Source organism: Schistocerca nitens, chromosome 1 (assembly GCF_023898315.1).
Source record: "Schistocerca nitens isolate TAMUIC-IGC-003100 chromosome 1, iqSchNite1.1, whole genome shotgun sequence".
NCBI lineage: Eukaryota > Metazoa > Arthropoda > Insecta > Orthoptera > Acrididae > Schistocerca > Schistocerca nitens.
The window spans coordinates 155115035-155139162 of record NC_064614.1 but is presented as its reverse complement, the minus strand read 5'-3'; the positions used below and the strand labels follow the sequence as shown (position 1 = coordinate 155139162).

The window sequence follows — 24128 nt, the reverse complement described above, 5'->3', positions numbered from 1 at the left end:
GCAAGGAAAGCGTTTCTGAAGAAGAGAAATTTGTTAACATCGAGTATAGATTTAAGTGTCAGGAAGTCATTTCTGAAAGTATTTGTATGGAGTGTCGCCATGTATGGAAGTGAAACATGGACGATAAATAGTTTGGACAAGAAGAGAATAGAAGCTTTCGAAATGTGGTGCTACAGAAGAATGCTGAAGATTAGATGGGTAGATCACATAACTAATGAGGAAGTATTGAATAGGATTGGGGAGAAGAGAAGTTTGTGGCACAACTTGACCAGAAGAAGGGATCGGTTGGTAGGACATGTTCTGAGGCATCAAGGGATCACCAATTTAGTATTGGAGGGCAGCGTGGAGGGCAGCTTGCACAGGATAGAGTAGCATGGAGAGCTGCATCAAACCAGTCTCAGGACTGAAGACCACAACAACAACAAACATAAAAAAAAAATAAATGTGAAATAAATCCAGCAAAACAGATCGACAAAAGTGATTTCTTTGTCATCGGCGATTCCATGTTAAAAAATGTAGTGGTTCTGAACTGTAAAGTCGATGTTCGCCCTGGAATCCGACCACAGCAGATTGTGAAACAATTCAACAACATTAGGAACACGGAAAAATACCAAAACAACGATTCCAACACAAATTTTAAAGGCATGATAATTCACGTAGGGACAAACTCTATTAGAAGCAGCAGACAAGAAGAAATCATAAATGATATTCGTAATGTAATTCGGTCAGCCAAAGGTTTGTTTACAAGCTCCAGAATTGTTATCAACGGAATTCTACAAAGAAGATCAGTGAGTAACGCGTATACAAACAAAATAAACACTGGCATTAGGGAACAGTGCGACGAACTTGGTGTTGTATTTGTTGACCCAAATAAATTTCTCGGCGACAAATGTCTGGGTAGGGATGGCCTGCACCTAAACAGACTAGGCGCAATAACTTTCAGTAAAATGCTCCTGGATTTATGTAAAATTATAAAAAATAAGGGAAACTAATACGGTCTGCAGGGGGTGACTATCCAAGAATACCATATGCAAACAGAAAACGTGAGTGTAATCGTAATAAGGAATTAGTTGAACCAAAACAGAACGACATTAAAACGAAAAAAAGTGGGAATGCAAATAGTGCTGGAAAAAATTACTTAACAGTTGTCCACCAAAATATATGTTCCCTAGCAAATAAGACCCAACAGCTAGAAGTGGAGCTGGAGTCTACAGAGTGCTCAGTTGTTTGTCTCTCTGAGCATTGGTGCAATGAGGCTGAAAGTAATCAGTTAGTCGTGCAGTCTTATAATTTAGCGTGTGCATACTGTAGGACTTCTATGAAGTGTGGAGGGTGTTGTATTTATGTAAAACAAAATTATCAGTACAAGACCAGAAGTGATTTATGTGTAATCAGTGAAGAGCAACATTTTGAACTGGCAGCAGTTGAAATCGGGGACCAATACAGGTGTAGGAATTTGATTATCTTATGTATATACAGATCTCCTAGTGGAGACTTCAATATCTTTTTCTCCAAACTTAATCATGTTCTTAACAAGATATCCACTCCAAAGAACCACATTCTCATATATGGAGACCTAAATGTGGATAAACTGAATCCTGATTCTACATGGGACTCATTACAAAGTCTTGCTCAAAGTTTCAATTTAGTTCCAATGGTTAACAGTGCAACCAGAACAACAAAATACTCAAAGACAGCTGTTGGTCAGGTATTCTACATCTACATCTACATTCATACTCCGCAAGCCACCCAACGGTGTGTGGCGGAGGGCACTTTACGTGCCACTGTCATTACCCCCTTTCCTGTTCCAGTCGCGTATGGTTCGCGGGAAGAATGACTGTCTGAAAGCCTCCGTGCGCGCTCTAATCTCTCTAATTTTACAGTCGTGATCTCCTCGGGAGGTATAAGTAGGGGGAAGCAATATACTCGATACCTCATCCAGAAACGCACCCTCTCGAAACCTGGCGAGCAAGCTACACCGCGATGCAGAGCGCCTCTCTTGCAGAGTCTGCCACTTGAGTTTATTAAACATCTCCGTAACGCTATCACGGTTACCAAATAACCCTGTGACGAAACGCGCCGCTCTTCTTTGGATCTTCTCTATCTCCTCCGTCAACCCGATCTGGTACGGATCCCACACTGATGAGCAATACTCAAGTATAGGTCGAACGAGTGTTTTGTAAGCCACCTCCTTTGTTGATGGACTACATTTTCTAAGCACTCTCCCAATGAATCTCAACCTGGTACCCGCTTTACCAACAATTAATTTTATATGATCATTCCACTTCAAATCGTTCCGCACGCATACTCCCAGATATTTTACAGAAGTAACTGCTACCAGTGTTTGTTCCGCTATCATATAATCATACAATAAAGGATCCTTCTTTCTATGTATTCGCAATACATTACATTTGTCTATGTTAAGGGACAGTTGCCACTCCCTGCACCAAGTGCCTATCCGCTGCAGATCTTCCTGCATTTCGCTACAATTTTCTAATGCTGCAACTTCTCTGTATACTACAGCATCATCCGCGAAAAGCCGCATGGAACTTCTGACACTATCTACTAGGTCATTTATATATATTGTGAAAAGCAATGGTCCCATAACACTTCCCTGTGGCACGCCAGAGGTTACCTTAACGTCTGTAGACGTCTCTCCATTGATAACAACATGCTGTGTTCTGTTTGCTAAAAAATCTTCAATCCAGCCACACAGCTGGTCTGATATTCCGTAGGCTCTTACTTTGTTTATCAGGCGACAGTGCGGAACTGTATTGAACGCCTTCCGGAAGTCAAGAGAAATAGCATCTACCTGGGAGCCTGTATCTAATATTTTCTGGGTCTCATGAACAAATAACGCGAGTTGGGTCTCACACGATCGCTGTTTCCGGAATCCATGTTGATTCCTACATAGTAGATTCTGGGTTTCCAAAAACGACATGATACTCGAGCAAAAAACATGTTCTAAAATTCTACAACAGATCGACGTCAGAGATATAGGTCTATAGTTTCGCGCATCTGCTCGACGACCCTTCTTGAAGACTGGGACTACCTGTGCTCTTTTCCAATCATTTGGAACCCTCCGTTCCTCTAGAGACTTGCGGTACACGGCTGTTAGAAGGGGAGCAAGTTCTTTCGCGTACTCTGTGTAGAATCGAATTGGTATCCCGTCAGGTCCAGTGGACTTTCCTCAGTTGAGTGATTCCAGTTGCTTTTCTATTCCTTGGACACTTATTTCGATGTCAGCCATTTTTTCGTTTGTGCGAGGATTTAGAGAAGGAACTGCAGTGCGGTCTTCCTCTGTGAAACAGCTTTGGAAAAAGGTGTTTAGTATTTCAGCTTTACGCGTGTCATCCTCTGTTTCAATGCCATCATCATCCCGGAGTGTCTGGATATGCTGTTTCGAGCCACTTACTGATTTAACGTAAGACCAGAACATTTAGGCAAAGATAACTGTGAGGTGGTGGTAGCAGAGCTAGGATTATCTGATCACTCAGCTCAAATCATTAATATAAAAGTGGCTCCAGAAGAAACAAAGAAAATGCATATTTACAGACGAATTTTTTTTAAAAAAAATAGACATGAGTTTACCAAACAGATAGCAGGACAAACATGGGACTCGGTATACTCAGAGGTAGATGCAAATGAAAAATTCAAAAATTTCATGACATTGTTTAAATTAAATTTTGAAGAAACATTTCCTAAAGTATTATGTCTATTATCAACAGCAGGAAAAAGCAAGTGGTTCACAAAAGGAATCAAAAAATCATCTGAAACACTAAAGTACATGAGCTCCATTAAACACAGCCAAACTAATCCTGCTTTCTCACTCTTTTATAAAAGATATAGGAAAACATACAGGAAAATATTAATTGCAGCAAAGAGAGCTCATAACTCCAAAATAGTGCACTCTGCTGAAAACAAAAATAAGGCAGTATGGAAGATTGTGAAGCAGGAAACTGGTACCAGGAAAATGAATCTGTCAAACTTGAAAATCAAAGAGGAAGGGACTCTAATAAAAGACCCAATATATTTGGCAAACTATATAAATGATTATTTTAGTAGCATAGGAATATAATTTCAGGAAAATTTTCTAACAGCCCCTCAGGTCAAAAAGCCAAAAAATGGTGTATCGCACTCAATGGTGTTATTCCCTAAAACACAGGAAGAAGTCTATAAAGCAGTCAGCAAACTGAGAAAAAAAAAACTCAGCTGGTCTGGATGAAGTCCCCATTTTTATAATTAAGGACTGTATCAAGAGCCTACTTCCACCTTTAGTTGATATTATAAATCAATCTTTCAAGCAGGCCTACTTTCCAGACTATTTAAAATATGCGAAATTACTACCTCTCTTCAAAAAAGGTGATGCAGGAATAATTGAAAATTATAGGCCAATTTCTCTACTATCATGCTTTGCAAAAATATTAGAAACTATTATGAAAGATAGGCTAATGAATTATTTAAATAAATACAACTTACTGTCTGTTGATCAGTTTGGATTTCGATCAGGGAAAAGCACAGAATCAGCAACAGCACACCTCACAAAACACATTCTAGAAGCATTAGATAAAGGGAACTACACAACAGGTATATTTCTTGATCTAACTAAAGCGTTTGATACAGTAGACCACAACATATTGTTAAATAAGTTAGATGAACTTGGAATAAGGGGACGTGTGAACAAATGGTTCCAGTCATATCTAAAAAATAGAAGACAGATAACTGAAATCTCAAATAATTCAAGTTGCTCAAACTACATTGTAAAGTATACTTCAGACCCAAATTATGTAAATATAGGTGTCCCACAGGGTAGTGTCCTTGGCCCAGTACTATTCCTCATTTACATAAACGACTTCTCACAGAGCATCAAGCATGGACAAACAATATTGTTTGCAGATGACTCAAATGTTCTAATCAGTGACAAATCACCAGATGAACTAAAAGAAAAAGCCAAACAAACACTAAACAGTGTACGTGAGTGGGCATCCAATAATAAACTAACACTAAATCTTAAAAAAAACAAATGCTGTTAACTTCTATGTCTGCAAAAAACCACACTATAACAACTTTAAGTTAAACAATGAAACTATAGAATGTGTAGACTACACAAAATTTCTTGGTATGCATGTTGACAATCAGTTAAAGTGGGAAGAACATATTAAAATACTTAGTAACAGAATCGCTACAGCATGCTATGCTCTGAGAATTCTGACTGCAGTTTGTGATACTACATGTGTCAGATCTGTATATTTTTCTTATATCCACTCTGTTATTACCTACGGAATAATATTTTGGGGAGTCAACAGTAAAAATATTCAAATAGTTTTCAAATTACAGAAAAGAGAAATTCGTATAATAACCAAGAGTGGCAGTAGGGCTCACTGCCTTGAACATTTCCAAAAGCTGGAAACCCTAACTGTCCCCTGTGAATACATTTTTCAAAGTGTTATGTATGTAAAAAAAAATATGGACTGCTATATGAAAAATTCTTTAGTACACAGCTATGAAACTAGAAACCAATACAATCTGCATCTAGAGAGGAAAAATAAAGTTAAAACTCAGCAGAGCTTGTTATACAATGCTGTTAAATTATATAATAAATTACCCCAAAAAATAAAAGATATTGACACAATCGGACAGTTCAAAACAAAACTAAATTTTTTTTTTATTAAATAAAAGTTATTACGCAGTAATGGACTATCCGAATTAAAACATGTAGTGTAATTAAAGTAGCCTGCATTGTAATACATGAGGAAATAATTATAATATTAAATCAAAAATTGTACAGTACTATAAGAAAATTACAAATTACACAAGCATATAAAACTAATTTAAGATACCTCAAAAATGTGTGTAAATACAAATTTTATGTGTATAATTGTAGGTATATTGTATTGTATATGATTTTGCTGACGAAATCCACACAATGTAAATTGTTACATGGATTAATAAAGAAATCAATCAATCAATCAATCAAATTTTCCATTGTACTCAAGGCTGTTTTTACAAATGCTGATCACTGCAAGCAGTTGTCTATTGCTGTTGAATTGATACTGTGTTACTTTGATGAGTGCACATCTGTATGGTGGCTGCAGTCAAATCAGAATTCTCATTACAACAAGATATTCCAATTAACAATAACCCATTCCAACCCATCCCCATCCATGACTTGCCAAACGGGAAAGCGCTGGTAGATAGGCACAATAAAAAACACACAAGCGCACACGCAAAATTTCGAGCTTTCGCAACCCCCGGTTGCTTCGTCGGGGGGGTGGGGGGGGGATAGGGGATGTGTGTTTTGGGGGGGGGGAGAGTCGTTCCGGTCCCGGGGGCGGGGGGACTTGCCTGGGGGTGGGGGGGTGGGGGGGAAGGACAGGTGTGCACTCGCGCGCACGCGCCTGTCCATCTACGCATGTGCGGGCACGAGCAGACATATTTATAGACCAAATATACATTCGCACACACACGCATGTCCGTCTGCGCGTGCGCAGACACGAGCAGACGTCTGCTCGTGTCTGTGTGTGCGGGTGGATATGTGTGTGTGTGCGAGTGTATACCTGTCCTTTTTTCCCCCAAGGTAAGTCTTTCCGCTCCCGGGATAGGAATGACTCCTTACCCTCTCCCTTAAAACCCACATCCTTTCATCTTTCCCTCTCCTTCCCTCTTTCCTGACGAAGCAACCGTTGGTTGCGAAAGCTAGAATTTTGTGTGTGTGTTTGTGTTTGTTTGTGTGTCTATCGACCTGCCAGCGCTTTCGTTCGGTAAGTCACATCATCTTTGTTTTTAGATATACTTTATTTGAGTAAGTAATACAGGCAAAAATATGAAGCAAACAAATTTAAATTCAGAGTGTATATATTCACTTTACATCTGTCACTTACTGAGGGTTGTACTAGTGGCCAAAGTACCAATTCTTGCCACTGGGGAAAAAAGAACAGTATATCTAAGACAAAAAGTGAAAGGGTGGCCCTCAGTCTTAAGAAATATAGCCCTAGATCTAATTTTGTGCTTAGTTTTGTTTATGTAATTAATTTCCTAATTTATTTTGACTATTATTAGTTAATATCTTTTGTTATAGGTTTAAAACAGTAATTGTTTCGTGACTTGTTTTAGACTTATAAACAAATATAAATTGTGTATTAATTATAAACATTTGGAAGAAGAACTACTAGGATTCTTAAAGTATTTATTTGGCTCCATTAGAAAACATATTAGCATAGCCAACCCTTAATTAATTCCAAAATAATTAACAGGTTTGTCAAAACTATTGTTTGTATAACTGTATCTGTTAATTACATTATTTAAACAAATAATTTGGCCTAATCTTTGTGACAGAGAAACTGTTAAAAAAGAGAAATTTTTCAATGTTTTCAGTTAATTGAATGATTTATGTTTTAATTGTAATTTTTTGTAAATTAAGCATCAAACAATGTCTAGTTTCAGACCTAGTATTCTGAGGATATATAAAGGCCTGATTTTTGGTCCTGAGATAGTCAGTCCACGGCTGATTTTCAGACGGGAAGTCTGTATCACTTAGAGTAACAATAATGCATTAACTTAACAATGGAATTAGTATAACACAAATATGCCATGTATTAAAACAATGACAGTGCCTGCTCAATTTATTTGAGAAAGAGTTTCACACATACCTTATTATTCTGCAAGAACTCTGAACTGTGTGGTTAGACATTTGCTGATCATAGATGTTCAACAGCAAACTATTGTAGCTGTACGCTTATGTTTGCCTGCAAGCTATTAATGAGGTTTATCATTAACTAGTTGTGAACTGGCCATATAACTGTGTAATACGGGGGGGTTGTGAACAGTGAAAGTAAAGAACTGTGAAACGCAACTGTGAAACTGTCAGCTACATCACTGACAGTAGTCAGTGTTGAACTTCCATATCCGTTTTTCAGCCAGTATAACATATAAAAATGCAGTACGTTGACACCGAGGACTATCAATGAAGAAATAAAGTAGGCGAATTTGTTACTGGTCACTTTAAAACTGAAGTTTTGGGAGGATATGCTTCTACCTTCAGGCAAACAACTCTGCTTTTGTCTTATAAAGTTGTTTACCTGATTGTGAGAGAATGTTCTCCAAAAATCTTTATCATGCTCCCAAAAGGCATTTTTTGTTATTTAAAAGTTCAGTCTTGGATTAACACATTCTACAGGTTCATGTAAAAACAATTATTTCAACAACAACAAAAAATGTTGTGGATGAGGTGCAATATTTGGCATCTACCTCAGCAAGGTCTCTCTAGTGAAAAGCCATGAAATCAACTGAGTTTGGAGGCATGGATAGAGGCCATGTGTTAGTGAATAAACAATCAGCTCAACTGCAACTGATAACGAGAGTACATACTACGTTAAAAATTACTGAAAGTTCATGGAAGCAGCTGGATTTGGAAGCATGGATAGAGGCTGTGTGTATATGAATAGACAATTTAAGGTAATTTTCATTTATTGTTCAACCTCAGTTGCCCGTTTTTAATTTATGACTGGTTTTGATCATGCGGAATCATTTACAGATTTAAGTAGCTGCATAAGCAATGCATTTTGTTTATTTAGAACCCTATGTCAGAGTACTTAGATCTGAAGGCAATTCTAAGTGATCAAAATATGTCAGCTATAGTGAGAATAAACAATAACTGACAATGAGAGGACATACAAGGTTAAAGACAAATACAAATCGCTGTAGCATAATGCTTTTAATATACTTCAAACTTAGTTTTAATTTTATTTGTTGAAAACTTATTTCTGAATATGTAGCCTAGCCATGGCACTCATAAGATTTCCTGATAAACAAAAACATTGTATAATCTTAATACTAAACTGCTACCTAAAAGTTTTACAAACCTGCATATCTGTGAATGTGTATGAGCTTAAACTGAAGAGAAATAGCGAATAAAAAATATGCCTTATGACACTAAAAATTGCATTACTGTGAACAAGGGTGGATTCACGGGGGAAGGGGATTGGAGGGGGGGGGGGGCAGGGCAGGGCAGGGCACATGCCCCCTCTCCCAACCAAGGCAGTCCAACAGTCCAAAACACACACACACACACACACACACAGAGAGAGAGAGAGAGAGAGAGAGAGAGAGAGAGAGAGAGAGTCTCTTGGTGTAATCACAATTTTTACTCTCAGGCAGCATGTAATTGTGAGCTTAAAAAATGCAGAAAATCTGGCATTAATGGAACATGAGTATGACTTGTTGTGTTATGCCTTCATTACTTCTTGTTTCTTTATTGTAAGCATGTATGATAAAAGTACAATAAAACAAGAATATTATTTGTTGTTTCATGATTTTGTAGCAGATAAATGAGCTATGGCGTAGTTTTACTCATTATGCTAGTAAAGTGTGAAAAATTTGTATTTATTGGGCTGTATTCAGGATCACATATTCAGATATTTTCAGTAAATATTTGATCTCTCTGGATTCTTTTCCTAGTTAGTAAGAAATCATATTCCCACCAGTTACTTTAAGCAGCTTTATTTGAAGCTTCAGGTTTTGGTTTTCCATCATAGACTTCTTATAGTCAGTACATTTGCTGTTCTATGCCCCTTGGCATTTCACCAAAGCCCTCTTGTTTGCAAATAGTACCTGATGTGCTGTGTGATGTTTTTATCAGGAACCGAAATATTTCAGTCAAGATATGGTACTTCACTTCTTGTTAAAAGCCACAATGAGTGATACATAAGGTACTAATATTATAAATGTGAAAGTAACATTGTCTGTCAGTCAGTCAGTCTAATTTCATGTCTGAACCACTGAATTGAATTTGATGAAGTTTGATAAGGAGATAGCTTGAACCCTGAGGCCAATCATAGTCTACTTAAAAAAATAAATCAGTAGCAGAGGTGATAATAGTTGGTTTGTTGATAATGTACTCTTTTACAACACATCATGCAGGCAATAAAAGCTATGTCAAACTGAAAAGTATGGATCTGTAGATCTCAAAAAGATCTACACAAAAGTCTATGAGAGCTTATGCTTATCTTTTACCATTCACCCACAGTCACCATTTTTGTGTTTCCACTGCACCTGAGGCAGCGGATCTGAAAGACATCACAAAAGTGGTGAATATGGATGAACCATAAAAGATAAATGCATGTTGTCATGGAATTTTTTGTAGTTATTTTTGAGATCTGTATTTTAGTATGACATCAAATTACATACCACATACGCTGCTGGCAAATGCTTTGCTGTATATAGCAGATTACCTTTAAATGGCTAAACAAACTTTCGTCAAACATATGCCACAACAATTCTGATTAATTTAGCCTTCAAGTAAATAAAAAATCAATACATTCGTGTCAGAGCTGTGATGCTATACATATGCAAAGACATTAAACACATTACACCTGGCTTTGTGCAGTGGGGTAGCAGAGAGGACAGTGCACACCATGAGCTGAGCTGCTTCAATACTTAGTCATCAAAACAATACCACTGATACTCAAATGAAAAAAGTTGGTGAAAGCTAATTGAATATATCAACAAATAGATGCTGTTACTAATCAATGGAGAACATTCAGAGATGCTTACAAATGGCACTCTGTTTATATAGCAATGTACAGCTATGTTTTGATCATACAAACTGACCCCATTTTCAGACATAGTCTGTAGAATATTACCCTCTGTCAATGGTCATACCTTTTCTCGAACATTTGCTAAATGAAATATCACTAAGACTCCCTACACCTTAGCTACAAAGAATCAAGTGTCTATAAAAATTGTTGTTGCAGAACTTTGGTGATAAGATGTAGAGCATGTTTTGCAAAATGCTGAACCACATAAATTTCAAACAAATGGATGAAAATGTTAAAAAGTCTGTGGTAGAGACCTATAAACGATGTGACAGTTGTTGTGCACATTTTCTGTAGCAAGTAATAACCACCACTGTGGAAAGATCTTTCTCAAACTTATGCCATCTAAAGACATAAATTTTGAGTAAGATGGCAGATGATCATTTTCATGGACTGGCATTGATGCATATCCATCAAGATATTGCACATCAATGATGAATGCTGAGGAAGTGATGGCTATCTTCTGTAGGAAAAACAAGAGGAAACTTTCATTGGACCATAAGTAATAATGACTGTGATAAAATTACCACTATAATAAAAGTACATATGAGGTGAATCCAAATTTTTTGGGACTGGTGCTACCATCTGGAAAGTAGGAGTGCTAGTTCTGCAAGGTTCACAGGAGAGCTTCTGTAAAGTTTGGAAAGTAGGAGACGAGGTACTGGCAGAAGTAAAGCTGTGAGGACAGGGCATGAGTCGTGCTTGGGTAGCTCAGTTGGTAGAGCACTTGCCTGCGAAAGGCAAAGGTCATGAGTTAGAGTCTCAGTCCGGCACACAGTTTTAATCTGCCAGGAAGTTTCAGGAGTAGTAGATCTTTGCACCACTAGGTGGTGAGAGCTGCATATCTGATGAGTCAGTGTGCAGCGTGACATTCATTTGGGAGGACGTGTTGCATGTCCACAGTGATTTCCGTAATACTCTGTTTGGTGTGTGGTGATTTTATGATGGATCCACGAACAGAACAGTGCATGTGTATCAAATTCTGTGTGAATCTTAGGAAAAGTGCTACGGAGACCCCTGCAATGATTCAACAAGTGTTTGGGGGACAGAGCATGAGCCATACATGTGTGTTTGAGTGGCATGCTCGGTTCAAGGCTGGCAGTACAGACGTCTAAGATGATGCTCACACTGGAAGGCCTGCTGTCAAGCTTCAACAACTGGTTCGTGCGGATCAACATCGAACCATTCAAGATCTTGTGGATGAAGTGGGTATTGGTTATGGGACGTGCCAATGAATGCTGACTCATAAATTTGGCATGCACTGTATCACCACAAAATTGGTGCCAAGGATCTTGACTGCCGATCAGAATGCACAGCATATTTAAGTGTGAACGGACCTTCGTCAGACCACATCTGATGATCCAACCTTCTTGTCACTGGTTATCACCAGTTTATAGTTATGACCCAGAGAAAAAGCAACAATCGTCCCAGTGGAAGAGTCCGGGCTCTCCAAGACCCAAGAAAGTGAGACAGGTGAAGAGCAAAGTGAAGAGCATGATCATCGTTTTCTTTGATACCAAGGGAATTGTGCACAAAAAGATTCATCCCACCCAACCAAACAGTGAATTCTGCATACTACTGTGTTTTTTTGTGATGGCTTCATGAAAATGTGCGGCAACGATGGCCTGAACTTTGGCATCAAGGGAACTGGCTGGTGCATCACGACAACGCGCCCTGTCACACATAGGACGTGCTCACCAGGACGTTTTTGGCAAAAAACAACATGGCGGTTGTACCCCATCCACCGTCCTCGCCAGATTTGGCACCTTGCAACTTTACACTATTCCCAAAACTGAAACAAGTTGAAAGGTCGTCGGTTCGACACTCTAGAGAGGATTCAAGAAGCACTGCTGGCGGTGATAAACACCTTCATAGAACAGGACTTCCAGAAAACATTTAACCAGTGGCAGAAGTGCTGGGACTGGTGTGTACGTGCGGATGAGAACTACTTTGAGAGTGATGGTGACCATTAGTCCAAAGGTAAAGTTTTCTACAGATGGCAGCACCAGTCCTGAAAATTTTGGATAGCACCTCATATTTCTAATATCTATGTCTTACATGATGATGACTGTTAATAAAATTAATTTCTAATATGTAATAATACAGTATATATACAGTGTGATGCAGCTGCCCTTACGTATGTGTTTAATGCAACTCAAAACACCTTCAAATACCACACAGAAGATTTTCAGATTATCTCACTCACTATGCACAAACTATTTGTCCTACAGGAAAATTAAGCTGGACTTTTTTGGTGGGAATTTGTGTGTGTGTGTGTGTGTGTGTGTGTGTGTGTGCGTGTGTGTTTATTTTAAAATTATATTCACAAAGGCTATTAGGACATGTTCACTCTTCTAATCCTAATGTGCCCCCCCCCCCCCTTTCTCCTGAAAAAATTCAGTATTCACCCCTGACTGTGAAATAAGAATAAAATAATAACCACAGTAAAATCAGTCTGTTTGAAAGTGCACATCTTTGCAATCAAAACCAGCTGCTGGGTGACATTCAATATTGTGTAGCTATACTCTGTACATTTTAATGTACTTGGACCCTCACCATTATGTAATCCACAACGTAGCTGAGATGTTAATGCTGAAGCCTGTCCCATTCCATGACAGCAGCCCTCATGAGGTTATCGAGAGTGTGAGGAGGGTTCCTGCAATGGCACACTGCAAGCTTGAACTGGTCCCAGTCTTACTCAGCTGGGTTCTTTCAACCGCCATTGTAGGTAACTCCATTTGTTTGATACACTCCTCTTGGAGGAAGGTGTTCCAGAAATGGGAGTGGTGCGTTCATGCACCATTAACTTACAATATGAATCCATCACCTAAATGTTGACAGTTCTGCTGGATAATAGGTCAGAATGATTCTGTCCTGATACTGCATAGCAACGAGTGTTGTCTGACATATATAAATGACTGTGACATATGTAAATGATTGCATTCCACAATGCGACTGGTCCACCTCCCTGCTGAATCTGTGGAAATGGATGTTTGAGATTTGCATCAGTACCTAGCTCTCATTGCACCTTTCTACAATGACCATGATATATCTGTCAGACAAATCTTACACTGATCCACTTTCCATTCCAGATGTTCACTCACAAACCATCTTAATGCATTTCAGTGTTGGAGATTTGTACTGTTGTCTATACTAGATACCTAGAGGCCATATCAACTGTGTTGTGATGGTTGTGCACATTCTGGCTCATCGTAGTCCTTGCAGTTGGCTCTTACAAGAAGTGCACAGTTCTGTAGCATTCCCTTGAGGTACCTACATACTTTCCAAGTAGCAGTCATCACCCTGAGTTGTTGGCAAGGCTGATCTTCCATGTTGTTATGTCTCACAGCAGTGTTGAAACTTCAAATAACATCAAAGTGGTGTACAGCAATTTGATGGGAAACTTCCCATGCTGACACTTTGCAACCATGGGTACTCAGTCTAAACTTGAAATGATCATTAGTGTTTTGTTAACAGACTGAACAGTGCACAGAAGCTTCAATAGACACACATCATGCTTTATTGAACTGTACTGAAAACTACACAGTTGCCTGTATGCAATGATTTTCTGTGGCCAAAAGAGTATTGAGAAAGAGGGCTGGTTCCAAGCTGTGCAAGTCATGATGGTGATGCAATTATTTTGTGCTGTTTAACTGAGCATGGAATCATAGATACTGTTTGGAATGTACACACAAATGACAAGATAATGCCAATCTTTAATAATTTTGACAGCCTCAGAAAATATCAGTGCTGATATGAAGTGAACTCCAATTTTCCTCGTCTGGTTTAGAAGTCTGAAAATCCATTAATGAAGCATTCTATTGAATGTCTCTATAAACTGCTTGGTAAATTGCTCAAGTGTTGACTGTACAATTTAGAGTGGATGTGATGGGCACAATGCCATTAATTGGTTACATTATACATTGGACACAGTGTGCATTTGAATTCAGTTTCTCACTCCATGTTATCGGTACTTCTCTGCTCTTCCTATTTATTGCCTGACTGCCTGTCTAGGTGGTGTCTATAATCTTCAGGTACAGCATTTCACGCTGTCAGACAACTGTCTCATTGAAATAATGTGCTGTTTCATCATCATCATCTATTCTTATTCCTGAAAACCTTGCAAGTAGTTATTGGTCCAGAAAAGCCTCTGTTAAGTCAACGATTGACAGTTGAGAGAGTTCAACTGAAGAATCATACTGTCATCCAATTATCATTTGTTCATCAGTCTTCTGTATCTTTTGATGGTACTCCTCCATTCCAATACTGCCCATGATGAAGCTGTTTTGATCACTTTAAAGCAATGCTGTACTAACTTCTTTGGAACCTAAACCTGATACACCACACTACATTTTCTTGTGCCATGTAAGTAATGTAACATGTAATGGTTTTGTTTTTGTTTTTCCCTGGAATGTTAATAATGATTTGCTTATCAAGTGAAAGAATGCCTGTGCTAGCATGGTTATAAGTGAACTAAAGTTAGTCTTAACAAAATATTGGATTATTTTCATCAAAATTTCTTCAGTAAAACATGGTACCTATTTGGAAGTGCTCCATAGATATTTCATACATACCTAGCAAGCAGCCTGTCAAGTTGGCTGATGTCAAGATCACACTCAGCCTCGCTCAACTCTCGACTGTCAGAGAATCTGGAGGGAGGCTGCAGTTGGTACACAGAGGAGCTGCCGTCATCCTCAGCAGAATATGACTCTACACTGTTGGTTAACAAAAGTGATTCTAATAATTGTCTGCATTAGAAATATGATATGAAGTACAAATTTATACAATCTGAAGTATTTTAAAATGTTGATCCCTGACATTAATCTTAAGGGAGTAAAATTAATCTCCTACACTTAACTGCACAATACCTTTTTTGTACATCACAGCACATGCTCATAATCAAACAGAAGGTAAGAGTATTTATGTCATCAGTAACTCTTTCTTCAATATTTTTGGTAGTACATCAAATTAAAAAAAATTATACATAATATTTTCTATTCTAAACTGGCTTTTCTGCTTTAAAGCAAGAAATTCTGCAGCACTGCTTAACTGTGGCTAGTTTGGTATCTGTACCAGTGTAATGGTCTCTGGGCACACAGTCATTCTATACTAATCTCATATTTCATGTAATTGCTTGATACTGAGCAAAGGCGCAAGAAGATCTGAATGAAACAGAAGAAAAGTTTTGAGTCTACAGAAAGGAAAGACTGAAGGTTAAGGCAATAGTTTCCACACAAAATAGAAACGTAAAAGATATCTAGCAAACAAAATACTTACAAATGAAAAATGAAAATAGGAAACACTTATATCTTGTGTTCAACACTAAGATCAGTGACAGCGTAGTCATAAGAACAACTGAGCTTCCAAATGGTATAACAAAAAAAATGAGAATAGAATATTATTGGAATTCAAAGCCTACTTTGATATGTTATGCTGTTGGCCTGTAAAGATTCAGATGACAGTATGCTTTAATCTGTGAAGTATTAACAAAGGAAATCTGAGCTGACATGAAGTAAATGAAAATAAAATAAATACAATGAATATGAGTAATTTTTTTGGGCCTGATTGAAATATTCTTTGAGCCTCGATATCAGTGCATGCAGACTCATTCATAACATCTGGCAAGATAATGACATATTTAGTGATCAGAAGTAATGCAGCACCATTCCAGTTTAAGAAATGCATCTGGAAGAAGTGTGTGAGTTACAGAGGTATAACAGTTTTTATCTTATAGATTAAATATCTGTAATTTTATGTTAGAGAACAGATTGAGGAAATTTGTGGCACAAAAACTGAAAGAAGAGCACATGTATTTAGGTTAAAACGGGTAGAAGATAGATAATACCTATTAAAAGAATGCTTCATGTTGTGCTAAAGTACTGGGAGAGAAATAAACTAATTTCAAGTCAGAAAGAAGGCATATGACCACCAATCACATGGCCAAATATGGAATGTTTAAGATGCAAGGAACACCACATGAGCTGCATATAAATGTAGAGAAAAAGATCAAGTTGGTTTGAAATGAAGAGTGGAAAGTACCAAGTATACTACACGCATGCGTGTGCCACCTCTGCATACTAGCATGACCAGAGAGGTAAGTTATTTAATAGTCTTCTGAAGTTTCAGCAGCACAAGTAATAGTGGCTGGCATTCACAAAGAATTACCCTCCACTGCTCATGGCAGTTCTTTATGAGACGTTCAAAATTCATAAAAATAACTGAGAACAGATTTGTCATACCAAAAATTGTATAGTTTGCCAAAGATTCAGAAATTGGATACTCCACAAAGACTGGCTGTAAGCATTACACATCTTTTGCCTACCCTAAGCCTACCGTATTTACTCGAATCTAAGCCGCACCTGAAATCTGAGACTCGAAATTCAAGGGGAGAGAAAAGTTTTCAGCCGCACCTCCAAATCGAAACAAAGTTGGTCCATTGTAATATGAGTCACAATTGAAGTCAAATGAATGACGATACAGCTACAGTAGTTTGGTTCGAGTCGTAAGGTTAGCAATTACACTTTACCAGGTAGCCATTGCTATGTCAGGCGCTCCATCTGTATTTATACGGGTACCCTTCCTTTTTCACATGCTTCGTCTGGTTTGAACCGATTGCTTATTTTTCTTTGATCTCATAAGTGCCGTTCTCTTTGTTACAGGTGTTTACGTCACTCTAAGCTGAAAATGCATTATTTTAATGTGTCATGCATTGTTTGTCACATTCTGATAAAGAGTGTTTATGGCCTGTCGCCGCTCGCGGTATGGCTTGCTTTTGTGCACGCTACCGCCGCGAAAGAGGAATCGTCTCATTAGCGAAACAATGGCAAGAAACTGCTATTTGTTGTTACCTACACTGCTGCTTTCTTTGATAATGATCAACAAGAACCAAACAATAGACTGCGTATGATAGAAGATGTTCTGAACGAGAGTTTAGCAAAAATTTTTCTCCATTTGAAAATCTTTGCACGCGCCTCTTTAGTACATTACATTCTGCACGGAAATTAGAGTCATCTTAGATTTAAAATCTAGTCAAATGCCGTGCTTCATTTCTGACTGTCTCATTATTAGGCATAAGAATAATGCGAATATAAACATGACATGATATGTATATTCTTCCACGTTTGCTGTTGTCTCACTCTAGTTTCGTAGTTTATTAGGCAGACAGGATTGAAATGAGATAGCAGCAAACATGAAAGAATACATGGAAAAATGTTCATATTCGTATTATTCTTATGGTGAAAAGAATAGGCCTACTGCATGTGATTCACAGTTCATAAAAGTTCCTATTAGCAACCATCTCTTCTCACAGGTAGGAAAAAATTCAGAACTAGAGTTAGCCATATTGACAAACATCGCAAACAGTCTTGCCAGTCGGATTTTCGTAGTACATTGAAATGCTGCTACATTCGAAGATGAACAATACGGAATTTTATTTACTTCATTTGATAATGTATGAAAATGCAGTGGTCGAAACTCGGGGAAGAGAAAAAAAGCTCGTTTTACACCTTTTTTTTAATTTATTTACTGATGCCAAGGTTTTGGTGCCAGTATTTATCTTTGTGCTTGCAAAGCATGCCTGTGTAGCGTTATTTGTGGCGGCACCTACCAACAATTTTCAGAACTTCCGCTTACTTTGCACTCGATTCTAAGCCGCAGGCAGTTTTTTGGATTACAAAAACCAGAAAAAAGTGCGGCATAGATTCGAGTAAATACGGTAACTACTCAGTTATTACAGAATCAATTTTCACTCTGCAGCAAATGTACACTGCTTTGAAACTTCCTGAAACACCAATGTAGAGTGAAAATTCATTCTGGATACAATCCATTGACTGTGGCTAGGCCACTTTCTCCTGAAATATACATACATCAAAAAATTTTTGCATCATGCCGGTTCCCAGAACTCCTGAAGATAGATGTTGACTGTGGATATTATCACAGACACAGTCCCTTTGACTGTTCGGAGATGTCACTAAACCCACCCAAAGATGTAAACAACTATGCATGAGCAGCACCTATTAGATGGAGGGGGTCCAACAGCCGATCAGCTCCAGTCGTTCCACCAGGAAGGAGGGTCATGACTCGTCTTGTCTGTAGTTCAACCATACCTAGATAGTCAATACCACAGTTTGATCACATCTGCACTGTTACTTCATGCCAGGAAGGGCCCTCAACAAGGGAAGTGTCCAGGCATCTCGGAGTGAACCAAAGCGATGTTGTTTGGACATGGAAGAGATATAGAGAGACAGAAACTGTTAATGACATGCATTGCTCAGGCTGCCCAAGGGCTACTATTGCAGTGGATGACCGCTACCTACAGATTATGTCTCAGAGGAAACCTGACAGCAATGCCACCATGTAGAATAATGCTTTTCATGCAGCCACAGGACGTCATGTTACAACTCAAACTGTGTGCAATAAGCTGCATGATGTGCAACCACTCCCGACATCCATGGCGAGGTCCATCTTTGCAACCATGACACCATGCAGCACAGTACAGACGTGCCCAGCAATGTACCAAATGGACCACTCAGGATTGGCATCATGTTCTCTTCACTGATGAGTCTCGCATACGCCTTCAACCAGGCAGTCATTGGAGATGTGTTTGGAGGCAACCCGGTCAGGCTGAACGACTCAGACACACTGTTCCCTGATGTTTTGGTGTGGCATTATGTGGGGCTGAAGTATGTTGCTGGTTGCCATGGAAGGCACCGTAACGGCTGTACGATACATGAATGCCATCCTCTGACTGATAGTGCAACTATATTGGCAGCATATTGGCGAGGCATTCATCTTCCTGGATGACAATTTGTACCCACATCATGCACATCTTGTGAATGACTTTCTTCAGGATAACGACATTGCTCGACTAGAGTGGCGAGCATGTTCTCCAGACATGAACCCTATTGAACACACCTGGGATAGATTGAATAGGGCTGTTTATGGATGACGTGACCTACCAACCAGTCTGAGGGATCTGCGCTGATTCGCCGTTGAGGAGTGGGAGAATCTGGACCAACAGTGCCTTGATGCACTTGTGTATAGCATGCCATGATGAAAACAGGCATGCATCAGTGCCTTGATGAACTTGTGGATAGCATGCCACGACAAATGCAGGCATGCATCAATGCCAGAGGACATGCTACAGTGTTTAGAGGTCCCAGTGTGTATAGTAATCTGGACCACTACCTCTGAAGGTGTCATTGGATAGTGGTACAATATGCAATGTGTGGTTTTCATGAGCAATACAAAGGGCGGAAATGATGTTTATGTTGATCTATATTTCAATTTTCTGTACAGGTTCCGGACCTCTCGAAACCAAGGTGATGTAAAACTTTTTTTGATGTGTGTACTTTCTTCCAGAAGTAAGGTATGCAGAGGAACTTCTGAGAAGGAGGAAGGTAGGAGAAGAGGTACTGGTAGAAGTAAACCTGTAATGACAGGTTGTGAGTCATGATTTTATAGCTCAGCTGCTATAGCACTTGTCTGTACAAGGAAAATTTACCAGGTTTTACTCCTGGTCTGGCACACAGTTGTAATCTCCAGAAAATTTAATATCCAATTATCATCTCAGGACACTACGCTAAAATGACAGAAACAGTTTATTTTTAATGTCAAGATGATATTACTTAATGTGGTTTTAGTTCATAAGACAATTAACAGATTTATGATTATTAGTGACGTTTTTAAAGGGCATTCACTGTCTCTGCTAGTTACTTTCTCTGGAATACTTATATGGAAATCAGTCAGATAGTTTGACTCAAGTACCTCCTTCTGCTCAGCTGTCAAATTTTACATCAGATGATATATATTTTCATTGTATGGTATAAGCAAGTGAATTTCTACATCTACACTCTGCAAAGCATTGTGATGTGCATAGTAGAATGTACTTCCCATTATTCCAGATATTTATCATTACATTCATTCATGGTGTGCAGGAAAAATGATTGCTTAGACACCATTGTGCACACAGTAATTAGTCTAATTTTGTTCTTGTGATCCCTACGTGATTGATATTGTAAGGATACTGTAACTGAAATCCTTGCAAGTGGACTACCTAGCAGGAGGCACTCTCTGGCAAGCATTAGCTTTTAAAACTTTCTTCTGTCTCCTACCTTTTCTAATGGATAGTGCATTGTCATGTCACTATGACAATGCGAGTCAGTAGCAAGAGAAATAGTAAGTAGATTTGGTCAAGTGAACATATAGTGATGAGCTGTGAATAAGAATACATGAAGTTGGATTTTAGTGTTTCGTAGTGCATTGAGGGAATTATTTCATTGGAATAGGATTGTTGAGTCATTTGTGGCATTTTTTTGGAGTACATGAACTTTAAAATATGCCTGTTATCATCAAAATGAATGACTGCAAAATAGTCAGAAGTGTCTTAATTGTTTGAAAACAAATAACTTAATAACAAAGATGTCATCTTTTATTTAAGAGGAACCTACCCATCCTTCATGATCTTTTGTAGTAAATGATTACAATTATACTATGTACAATTGGGCTGCACTTTAGTTTTTAGTAAGATCATTGCTGAAGTAAGCCTATCCCCATAGTTCTATTGCCAAATATTAGGAACACAGTCAGAGATCTTAAGATTAAAGGGGTGAGAGCTTACAAGTAGCATACCATACCATGGCACAATTTCCAGATTTAATAAGCTTGAAAATGAACTGGAATGAACTGTGTAAGCCAACAATAGGGTACAAACCAAGCACACAAACAACAGCGGTTCCTGACAGGAGTTAGAGAAGTGTCATATGTGTTGAAAAATAAAAACCATCATCAAGCAGAAAAGAAGATGGATTACAATAGTATGAGACATCACATCACAACACGTCAATGACAGCAGTGCAGCAAGCTACATTATTGCGCAGAAACATGAGTGAGTGCCACAAAAGAAGAAGCTTTACTCATGTAATGGGTTGCATATGACACTGCTGTTGTAGGCATTGTTGAGTATAAGTGCAACTTGCATGTGTGCTGTGAATAAACTAACTAACTACATCAGAAGGTGAGAATAATGGTAATGAGGGTAAAGTAGTAAAAGTCACAGAGGAACAAGCTGAGACAGGTATTGAACAGAGCTAGTTATTTTGCTCCCCAAATAGCAAAACTCCTTTACTACTTTAAGAGTCTCATTTCCTAATCTAATTCCCTCAGCATCACCCGACTTAATTCGACTACATTCCATTATCCTCGTTTTGCTTTTGTTGTTGTTCATCTTATATCCTCCTTTCAAGACACTGTCCATTCCGTTCAACTGCTCTTCCAAGTCCTTTGCTGTCTCTGTCAGAATTTCAATGTCATCAGCAAACCTCAAAGTTTCTATTTCTTCTCTGTGGATTTTAATTCCTACTCCAAATTTTTCTTTTATTTTCATTACTGCTTGCTCAATATACTGATTGAATAACATTGAGGATAGGCTACAACCCTGTCTCACTCCCTTCCCAACCACTGCTTCTCTTTCATGCCCCTTGACTCATATAACAGCCATCTGGATTCTGTACAAATTGTAAATAGCCTTTCCCTCCCTGTATTTCACCCCTACCACCTTCAGAATTTGAAAGAGAGTATGTCAGTCAACATTGTTAAAAGCTTTCTCTAAGTCTACAAATGCTAGAAATGTAGGTTTGTTTTTCCTTAATCTATCTTCTAAGATGAGTCATAGGGTCAGTATTGCCTCATGTGAAAAACATTTTTATGGAATCCAAACTGATCTTCCTCAAGGTCAGCTTCCACAAATTTTTCCATTCAGTATTTTGCAGCTGTGACTTATGAAACTGGTAGTTTGGTAATTTTCACACCTGTGAACACCTGCTTTCTTTGGGATTGAAATTGTTATATTCTCCTTGAAATCTGAAGGTATTTCACCTGTCTACAGTCGGGAACCACGCGATCGCTACGGTCGCACGTTCGAATCCTGCCTCGGGCATGGATGTGTGTGATGTCCTTAGGTTAGTTAGGTTTAAGTAGTTCTAAGTTCTAGGAAACTGATGACCTCAGCAGTTAAGTCCCATAGTGCTCAGAGCTATTTTTTTATGTTGCTTGTCTGACACATCTTGCTCACCAGATGGAAGAGTTTTGTCATGGCTGGCTCTCCCAATGCTATCAGTAGCTCTAACGGAATGTTGTCTACTCCTGGGGCCTTGTTTTGACTTAGGTCTTTCAGTGCTCTGTCAAACTCTTCACGCAATATCATATCTCCCATTTCATCTTCATTTACGTCCTCTTCCATTTCCATAATATTGCCCTCAAGTACATCGCCCTTGTATAAACCCTCTGTATATTCCTTCCACCTTTCTGCTTTTCCTTCTTTGCTTAGAACTGTTTTTCTATCTGAGCTCTTGATGTTCATATAGGTGGTTCTCTTTTTTCCAAAGGTCTCTTTAATATTCCTGTAGGCAGTATCTACCTTAACCCTAGTGATACATGCCTCTAAATCCTTACATTTGTCCTCTAGCCATCGTCGTTTAGCCATTTTGCATTTCCTGTCAATCTCATTGTTGAGACGTCTGTACTCCTTTTCAATTGTTTCACATACTGCATTTTTATATTTTCTCCTTTCATCAATTAAATGCAATATCTCTTTTGTTACCCATTGATTTCTACTAGCCCTTGTCATTTTACCTACTTGATCCTCTGCTGCCTTCACTATTTCATCTCGCAAAGCTACCCATTCTTCTTCTATTGTATTTCTTTCCCCCATATTTGTCAATTGTTCCCTAATGTTCTCTCTGAAACTCTCTACAACATCTGGTTCTTTCAGTTTATCCAGGTCCCATCTTCTTAAATTTCCAACTTTTTGCAGTTACTTCAGTTTTAATCTACATCTCATAACCAACATATTGTGGTCAGAGTTCACATCTGCCCCTGGTAATGTCTTACAATTTAAAACCTGGTTCCTACACTAAGTCCTACCATTACGTAATCTATCTAAAACCTTCCAGTGTCTCCAGGCCTCTTCCAAGTATATAACCTTCTTTCACGATTCTTAAACCAAGTGTTAGCTATGATTAACTTATACTCTGTGCAAAATTCTACCATGCAGCTTCCTCTTTCATTCCCTACCCCCATTCCATATTCACCCACTACTTTTCCTTCTCTTCCTTTTCCTACTATCGAATTCCAGTACCCCATGGCTATTAAATTTCTGTCTCCCATCAGTATCTGAATAATTTCTTTTATATCACCGTACATTTCTTCAATCCCTTCATCATCTGTGGAGCTAGTTGGCATATAAAATTGTACTACTGGGGTAGGAGTGGGCTTCATGTCTATCTTAGCTACAATAATGCATTCACTATGCTGTTTGTAGTTGCTTATCCATGTTCCTATTTTTTTTTTTATTCGTTATTAAACCTACTCCTGCATTACCTCTATTTGATTTTGTATTTATAGGTCTGAATGGGGGCCTATTTTACCTCTGGAATAATTTACCTAAGAGGACACCATCATCATTTAACCATACAGTAAAGCTGCGTGTCCTCGGGAAAAATTATGGTTATACGAGGTGCATTCAAGTTCTAAGGCCTC

General features: G+C 38.5%; 1 protein-coding gene across 1 annotated transcript in view; it reads right to left on the bottom strand.

Moving 5' to 3' along the window:
* The window catches only part of LOC126232687 (Down syndrome cell adhesion molecule-like protein Dscam2), a 408767-nt gene that overhangs the window by 14345 nt on the left and 370294 nt on the right, over positions 1-24128 (bottom strand). Inside the window, exon 31 of the mRNA XM_049942816.1 lies at positions 15167-15307. Within this exon, the coding sequence (XP_049798773.1) occupies positions 15167-15307 (141 nt within the window). The remainder of the gene's footprint in view (positions 1-15166; positions 15308-24128) is intronic.